General features: G+C 46.5%; 1 protein-coding gene across 1 annotated transcript in view; it reads left to right on the plus strand.

Moving 5' to 3' along the window:
- Window positions 1-5,612: 5,612 nt before the first annotated feature.
- The window catches only part of WNT9B (wingless-type MMTV integration site family, member 9B), a gene marked incomplete at its 5' end in the record, with an annotated part of 7,486 nt that continues 4,045 nt past the window's right edge, over window positions 5,613-9,053 (plus strand). Inside the window, one exon of the mRNA XM_010131191.1 lies at window positions 5,613-5,869. Coding sequence (XP_010129493.1) covers window positions 5,613-5,869 — 257 coding nt within the window. The remainder of the gene's footprint in view (window positions 5,870-9,053) is intronic.

Raw genomic sequence — 9,053 nt, forward strand, 5'->3', positions numbered from 1 at the left:
TGATACTCAGGTCCTAGGAATGAGTGAGATAGTTCACATGGGGCAGGGGGTCCCAGAAAGGTGCACCCCAGGTAGCTTTAGTCACACGTCTTAGATTAACCAATTTACTCCTTGTTTTGTTCACTCCTCGGTGCATAATTTCCATCTCTAAAGGAAAACCAAGTTACTTTGCGTGTTGTAACTTTTATTCACAAATAAAATAAAAACCTAAGAAGTATTGAGGAAGTCTGCCTGTGCAAGCAGCTGTTTGTGTGGGATGCTGTATCACCTCCGTCAGAGTTTAAAGTACTGCTGGATCCCAGTTTAGAACGTGGTTTTCCCCACTTTTTGCATAGTGTAGAAGATGAACCAGGATCGTTGCTCTGTGTGTGGTCCCAGGCTGTATTCGCTGTGCACAAGTGAGATGGCTCAGAAACCGGAATCCAAGTCTTCAAAGGTTGTTTTTATGGTGCTTATCATTACCCTGTTTGACTTTCCCACAAATATTAACATCCAGCATCCTCCAGGGGCTGGAGAATGGTGATACCACCTTCTCCCACATCTCACCAGCCACTGGTGGGTCATAGGACATCATTGAGATAATCCCTGTCCAAGAGTGTAAGAGCAGATGTCCTGGGTCGTAGCTTCACAACCTGGTTTCAACACTGGATAATAATAAAGATGAAGGAAAAAGCATAAAAAGGACAAGAATAGTGGATAACAGTGACCTCAGAATACCCTCCAGGTTAGGAGTGTCAAAGTCTCTTTGGATTTAATGGTCCCTTGTGGAATTTTCTTCCATGGTTTTGTACGAAAGCTCGTGCACTTTAGCAGCCCTTGTGTCCTGCGGTAGGAAGAGCTCTAAGTTTATGTGCAGCCTCTGTAAGCTGTTTCATTTATTTTTAGTCTATTGGTTAGTAAGTTAATATCAGCCCCCTGGTTCTTGTAGATTAGAGGTAGGAATAATCTTTCTTTACTCGCTTGCAGGTCACTCATGATTTTACAACCCTGTGTTCTCCTGGCATTCCTTTTTCTCCTGGTGGGAGCTGTGGAAGATAGCCGGTCTATTTATCTTCTTACACGTGGAAATCTATCAGCTTTACAAGTCTGAGCAGACCGTAGGGTCTGGCTTGTCCTCGGTCTCTCTTCAAAGACTCCCTCAAAGCAGGTTCATGAGGCACGACTACTTTCTGCAGGAGCTGTGTTGACTCTTCTCCACTGTCCTGTATTTAACTTTGCTGACTAACTCAACTCTACTGTCAGAGTTTCTAATAACTGGCTTGGGATGAGTCTCTCCTGTGCTCTGTAGATCATCACATCTCTTAGAAAAATCTGAAGAGCTGTTTGCCACCTTTCCGCCCTTTGGCTCTCAGGCACTCTTAAACACTATCATTTGCACCATATTTTCCTTCTGAGTCAGCGCTGTGATGTGACTTGCACATCCAGGGAGCTGCAGAAAAGGACATGGTCCTGACTTCACACTTGCTAATTGAAGAAATGCATCAAAGCTCCTGAAGAACCTGGGGAGCTCAGTAGCACTTAGTGGAATTGTGTCTGCTAAGGTCTGAATTTCTGACTTTAGCTTTCGTCTTACGGGTCTTGCTTTGCTCTTTACCACTCGATTAAGGCACTACCTACTCTATCTTTTCCCCACGAGAAGGGATTCATGGGTTTCAGGCCAATATCCCAGCACCTGGGATAATGACAAGATCAAAAAGCGAGCAGTTATCTTTGCAATTCTGTTTTATTTCCAGTTGAGATCATGCTATTGGGGTCCTTTGGAAAGGGAGCCACCAAGCCTCTACAGTACAGCCCCTGCTGCTTCTGAAGCCCCTGTGAAAAGGGAGGGCTGAGAGCTGGTCACATCTCTTGCAGGAAGGGGATGACTAGTCTAAATAGTCAGTGAAGCTACTACCGCTGTCCTAAAATATCTGACAAGGGATGAAAGCTGGTTTAGCTGGTATGAAGGACACTAAAATGAGGATGGAGACTAGTTGGAGGGGAGCTCTTTTTTTTCAAAGAAGGGATTTGGGGGAGTGAGGATGCTTGGCATGGGTGGTAGTGCTGTTGGTATGTGGACAATGAGCAGCTTGGAGTACAGGAGATCAGTGAAATTGCATATGTGGCTTTCAAGCTGTCAGCAATTTCAGGGTGGTTATGAGAGGTTCTTGAACTCTTGTTTCCAGTGTCAGTTCCTTTTTTCTTATTTCTTCTCTCTGAGCCATGAACTTAGGAAACTGCTGCATGAGAGCACAGATACGCATGGCAAATGGAGAATAATCACATCTCACATTTGACATTCCTGGGATGCGAGTGCTGGAATCCCACTACCAGGCAAAGTCCAGGGCTACGACTTCCTTGTTGACTGTGTTATTCTCCCACCCGACATAACAGCAACACCTCTTCCTGACCCCAGCATTGTCCCACTGAGTTAGGTTCAGCCTGAACATTCCTAAGAAGTCAGTTGACATCTGAGCCTCTCCCTGCTTATGCTGGGGTTGACATATCTTGATCTTCTTGAGCTTCAGAGCTTGTGCAGAGCCTGTGCTTCTGCACCCAAGGAAATGTAACTCATGTGAACATTTACATCGGGTTTTAAGCACCACAGTGAGTCAAGTGAAGCGGTCAAGCATGCTCATCTTGTGCTGGTCTCACTCACTTGGGTCAGTCTTGTGTCCCTCACCAGTTCCTCCAGCTCAGGACTGCCATGTCCCTTGTGCACCAGCTGCTGCTCTCTCTGTGCAGCATTTGGTGCCAGACAGGGCTTTGAACTGCGCTGTCTGAATTGCTCTCCAAAGCTCATCAAGCTGCGTTAATTCCAGTTTCTTGGGCTGAACCTGGCACCAAATATGTGTCTCTGTTTCCAGTGTTGCCTGTTTATTTCTCGGCTCTCACCGGAACATCTCTGTTCCTGTCCCCCAGCTCAGCAGTGACAATGGCATTAAGGGATTCTTCCCACCCACTTGGTTTCTAAAGGTAATACTCACTGTGTGATTCACAATGGTTCCTTGGTTCTTTGTTAGTTTGCAGGTCTCTGGATGGTTTCCACGTGTTTGTTCCTCATTACAGATGTATGAGCACATCTGGAGGTTGAAGGCCACTGTGAGAACGAATGCAGGAGTGCTACGGGGTTAAGTCAGCTGAACTGTGTTATAACTCCTGTGCCTGGGCAGACTGGACTGACTACCAAGAGATGTAGACATCTAGCTCAGAAATAGATGTCTCTGAAGTATGTGGAGGACTAAAATTGCAGCTGCAGTGCTTGACTTGAATCCACTATTATAAAGGTTATATCCCTGGTAAAAGGATGGTCTTCACAGAGTCACAGGAGGGTTTGGGGTGGAAGGACCTTACAGCTCACCCAGCCCAACCCAGGCCAGGGGCAGGGACCTTCCCCCAGAGCAGGTTGCTCCGAGCCCCGTCCAGCCTGGCCTTGGGCACTGCCAGGGATGGGGCAGCTACAGCTTTGCTGGTTCAGTGTCTCACCACGGTCATAGGGAAGAGCTGCTTCTCTAATCTAAATCTCCCTTCTGTCAGTTTAAAGCCGTCACCCCTTGTCCTATCACCACATTTCCTTATAAACAGTCCCTCCCCATCTTTCCTGCAGACCCCTTTAGGTACTGGAAGGCTGCTATAAGGTCTTCCTGGAATTTTAGGCTGAAAACCCCCAACTGTCTCAGCCTGTCCTCATAGGGGAGGTGTTCCAGCCCCCTTTATCATATTCTTGGCTCTCCTCTGGATTTGATCCAACAGGTCCATGTCCTTCTTATGTTGGGGGCCCCAGAGATGAACCCAGTACTTCAAGTGAGATCTCACAAGGGCAGTGTAGAGGGGGATAACTCCTCCCTCAACTTGCTGGCCATGCTGCTTTTCATGTAGCCCAGGATGCTATTGGCTTTCTGGGCTGTGAGGGCACTTGCTGCGTCATGTTGAGCTTCTCGCCAACCAAGTCCTTCTTGTCAGGGCTGTTCTCAATCCACTCATCATCCAGTCTGTATTGGGGCTTGGGATTACCCCAACCCAGGTGTAGGACCTCACACTTGGCCTTGTTGAACTTCCTGAAGTTGGCAAGGTCCCACCTCTTAAGCCTGACAATGTCCTTCCGGATGGATTGAACAGCTGAGTGTTAGAAATATCTGTCTTTTGCGGAGCCAGGTAAGGTTTCATTTTGGTAATTGTAACCAAACCGTAACCTCCACTGGTTATAATTCTTTGCTGTGGAGTGTGGCAGTCAACGCGGCCGCCTGCCACGTCTGTTCACTGGCACAGCCTTCCCCCTCCTCTCTCTGCCAGCACAGGCTGTGCTGAAACACACTCCTGGAAACGTGACCAGCCCTGCTCAGGAGGAGCTGTGATTTTACAAGGAACCAGGTAATGGTGCAGAGGTGAAAAACCTCACTTCCTTTTGCTGTGGGGAATTTCAGTTTTGTACCATCTGGTGTCCGTCTCCATCTGGGTTGGTTTGCTCAAGCGCTGAACTGTGCAGGGAGGACAATGGAGAGCGGCTGCACACCTGGTGGAGGTGCCAGCAGCCAGAGAGTCTTTGTCAGAGATTGCTCCTGATTGCATCCCTCCCTATCCAGCTTTGCTTGTCTGACTCCCACACTCACTTTGGGGAGCAGCGCAGCCCAGTCTGCCTGACTAGGAGAGAAGAACAAGAACCAACTGGCTCATTTTTTTGTCCATGTTAAACTGCCTGTGGACTCGCAAAGAAGACAGTGGGGTTTGGGGAAGGGGAGGTGTAGTCCGCAAACACTAATGTTGGGGCTGAGATGTGTCCGAAAGTGAAGGTTCTTGGCCATTTCCATTTCTCTGTCTGGTTTTGGTATTTTTCGGGGTGGGAGAGTTGAGGCATTCCGGAGCAGTGTTGTGTAACGCGTGACCGTTCCCAGTCTGTTTGCAGCTTTCAAATCTTGCGTCAAACTAAAATAATGTCTCTGTATTTTCAAGCATCCTAGAGGTATTAAGGGAGATAAATTTTGCAAGAAAAATCTTGTCTTGCCACGAAAAGTGAAATCATTTGTCTCAAAAATCCATGACTTTTTCAGCTGAATTACGGATAAACCTGTGTCAGTGCCGTTGCATTTGGCAGTACATTTTTAGTTGATGTTTCCTTTATTTTTTCCACAAGAAAATGTGTCCCAGCAGAAGTCCTTCTTGCTCTAGGAGGGTGGTCATTGATAAGGTCTCCCTATTGGTCTTTCCTATCTATGTCTCGTGGCACAGACCCAGCACACACAAACTCCTGGAAGGTGGTTAATGCTTTGAGGAGTTAGCACAGAGCTGTGACATATGGTGACCTGCAGCCCCTTTGAGTAGAACAAATCCCTGTATGTGATGGTCAGTGAACTGTGAAGGAAACAGAAATGCAGGGGTGTAAACACGTCTTCTGCTTGGAGGCAAGAATATGTCCCACCTGATGCTGCTGGTGACAACACACGTTCTTCTCCCCACAGCACTGGTCTGCTGCTTTGCCTTGGGGTGTGGTGGAGGTGGGAAAAAGATGTAATTAATCACCCGAGCTGGTCAAGTACCCTGACCAGCAGCCTTCTGAATATCCTTCCCTCCGGTCTCCTCTTCTCCTCCATGACTGTTACCTTCCATAACTCACTGCTGCTTTTGTTTCCTTTCAGCCTGACCGGGAAAGAAGCCCTAACACACTTCCCGTCGCTGGGACCCTCCACAAACTCTGCCCAGGGGAAGGTCCACGTGAAGCAGTGTGACTTGCTGAAGCTGTCCCGCAAGCAGAAGAGGCTGTGCCGGAGGGAGCCTGGCTTGGCAGAGACCTTGCGGGATGCCATCCGCCTTGGCATCATGGAGTGCCAGTACCAGTTCCGCAGCGAGCGCTGGAACTGCAGCCTGGAGGGACGGACCAGCCTGCTGAAGCGAGGTACAAGGTAGTCTTTGGTTTGCAGTACAAAACCTCACTTGGTGCTGCAGCCCCTGGAACATGTGTCTCAAATTGAGCAAAGCGGGGCAGAAACCAGGGAGCGCACAGACCCTGTTTTGCCAAGGAGCACTTTGGGCCCTTTTGCCATAAAATACTCCTTATCCTCATCTTTCCTGAGTGGTTTGTCACGGGTGGAAAAGTAGAAGGAAGTTCACACCTTGGCTTATAGATTTTTGTTGGAAACCAGAGTCTCCCACAGTGACCCTCTTCCTTTGTTGGCAGTCAGGGATGATACGGCAAAAAATAAGGGTTAGTGCTTTACGTCAAGGGATGAGACTTCGCAGCTCTTGGGATATTTTCGTATGTAAATCTCTGTCGTTCTCAGAGTTTAATCCTAATTCACCATTTGAAAAGGTGTTTATCCACACTGAGGCATTGGAGTGCACGTTGACAGGTATCTCCAAGGCCCTCTCCCATATAATTGGAGTTTCTGCAGAAGTTCAGAGCAGGCAGAGCAGCCACTGGCTTCTGTTCCACAAAATGCTTTAAAGGAAGAAAAGCAAGTTCTGCATTTGAGGCAGGCGGGGGAGTAATAAATCCTTCAGATTACAAGAACTTGCGAAAAACAGAAAGAAGACAGACCCTGAAACTATTTCTTAATAAAAGTTCTCAGAGCGTGCACATACACTTTGCTATAAACCCCTCCTCATCCAAACCATTCCTGACCACCTGGGGCCGAATTTCAGCCCTTCGATAACATTTAGTAGCATTTACTAAGTTTCAGTCTTCAGTTTTATTAAGTTTCAGCCCTTTGATAACATTTAGTGACTTAATGTTTTAAAAAAGGGGCCTGAATAAGCCCATACAAACTTTGATGAAATTAAAATGTTGGTTTTAATTAGCTTTGGGATTGAAACTTTTTAACATTTCCATTTAAATTTATCCACTTTTATTGAAGTAAATATTAATGTTTTAGTAAACCAGCACGTACTTTGTTGCAAGGCTCCAGTGTGAATTTTTTAGCATGCTGTGGAAGAAGCTGCTTGTGCTCATTTTGAGTGACTTTCTGACATCTGTACCTTCCCCGACCTCAAAGGACTTGAAAATGACAATTGAATAATCCTCATCTTCAAATGGCTGGAAAACATTTAATGATCCTGTGGTGACATGCCTCAACATTTCCATGGGCTCCTGACTGACAAAATAAAATATCACCTGTAATTTAAAACCTGTTTTGGGAGATGAGGATAAGTGCTTGAAAACTTTTATTACACAATCATAAGGATGAAATGATGATTTAATACAGAAAAATATGCTACGTGCATCTCCTGTGCGAGAGGACAGTCGGCGGGGAGCAGGTATTAGTTCTCATTTTCCTTTAACTGGGAAACAGGTTTGTTTCTTTCACATGGAACATGAACGTGTTCAGCTGCCGCTTTCGATCTGTTCCTCACGTATTCCCACTGCTGGTTTGTTGCTGCCTGGGTAAGATGATGGACTGTGCTCCTGTCACCCAAGTACTGACAAAAGTTGAGAAATCATTGAATGACAGGATAACGCCTAGGGAAAATGGAAAGAAATTTTAATGGTCTTACAAGTGCAAGAGGGGACAACTCATGCCAGTGAGATGGTTCAGTTTTGCAGTAGGGGTAAAGCCACTCTTCATTCGCAGTCACAACTGTAAAACTGCTCTGACTGCTGCCCATCAGCAAAACTTCACCTTCTTCTAGAGATGCCACCATCTTTTTTCCTCTATTTACATACTTTCAGTAAGTTAAAAAAAAAAAAAAAAAAGCCAAGGGCTCTCTGGTTTTTGAAATGCCAGACTTATTTTCAGTCTGCATCACTTGCTGTTGTACACAGACGCTCCTTGAATACAACTGGGAACCTTTTTGCATAACCTACAACCTCCTACAACTATTGCAGTTGCTTATGGTGACTCTTACTCCTCACTGATCCATGCAAAATCCTCCTGCTTTTCTTCTCCTCTTCCCTAAAAATTCATGGAAATGGATTTTAAATGAGACTTGTCAAAGCCATCTTGTTGCGTGGTGTCTGTGTAAAATGTTTGTAAAGCAGTGATGATCTTCTGGTTTCCACTGTGTGCCATAAAGGCAGTAGGTGTTGCTGGAGGTCATGTAAGCAGCAGGTCACCTCAAATGACAAGGTGTTTCGAGGAAAATAAACACCGATAGCAAAGGCAGCTCAGATCCAGCCACTCAGAAAAACCCTTCTTGAGAAATGAGCACTCTGCAGTCCTTCCACCCAATAATCCATCTTTGCCTCATGTTGGTTAGATTCTTTGGCCTTCAGGCAGTGGTTTGACTGATGTCGTGGGGCATGAGGACTGGTAGAGCACAGACATGGTGGCTCAGAGATGTAGGATTTCCATCATTGGAAGTTTTGAGAACTCAGTTGGACAAAGACCTGAGGAATTCTACCTGGCATTGGAGGTAACCCTGCTTTGAGCAGGAGGTTGTACTAAAGACCTTGAGAAGTCCTTCTGCCCTAAAGCTTCCTGCAATTCTACCCAATTTCTACAAGTCTATGGCTTTCTGCTCTGCTCTGGTTTGTTTGTTTGTTTTTTCCCGGAGAGATGTCTCTTCCATTGGCTTTGAAATGCTCACACTGTCTTTACTGTAGCATTGAAAAAATCTTTGACCTTGAGCAGAATCACCACATGGCTAAACTCCTCCTGTTATAGTTGTCCCTGTGGTTGAGAGCACACCACACCACAGAGCAGTATCTTACCATGGCAGCAAGCGTCTCTCTGTATTTATAGGCTGCTGAGCTAAGAAATAATTCCAGAGAGCTCAGGGGAAGGCTTGGACAAGGGCAGGGTCCTATCAGGGCCTTGCTTCAACATCTTGAGATTCAACTCTGTGCTAGATATTTGCAATCAAACTGCCCAGCAAAGACATCTGCAGTTAGATGTCCCCCTTCACACCCTGCGTTTAAGATTTCACACAGTCATTAGTGACAGAGTCCACGGGGTTAGAGGGTGACTCATCCCGAAACCAGACCCGGCGGCCAGGGCACTGCATCCCGGCTCCGCTGCCTGCGGTGACAACAGCTCCATTGACATAGTGGGAGGATGGATACCCAGGACGCATGAAGAAACCTCTGTTTAGATCTTCTGAAATCACACTCGGAGCTGACTGCTGCTCATGTGTGTTATGTCCTG

Source organism: Buceros rhinoceros, unplaced genomic scaffold (genome assembly GCF_000710305.1).
Source record: "Buceros rhinoceros silvestris isolate BGI_N320 unplaced genomic scaffold, ASM71030v1 scaffold23322, whole genome shotgun sequence".
Taxonomy (NCBI): Eukaryota; Metazoa; Chordata; class Aves; order Bucerotiformes; family Bucerotidae; genus Buceros; species Buceros rhinoceros.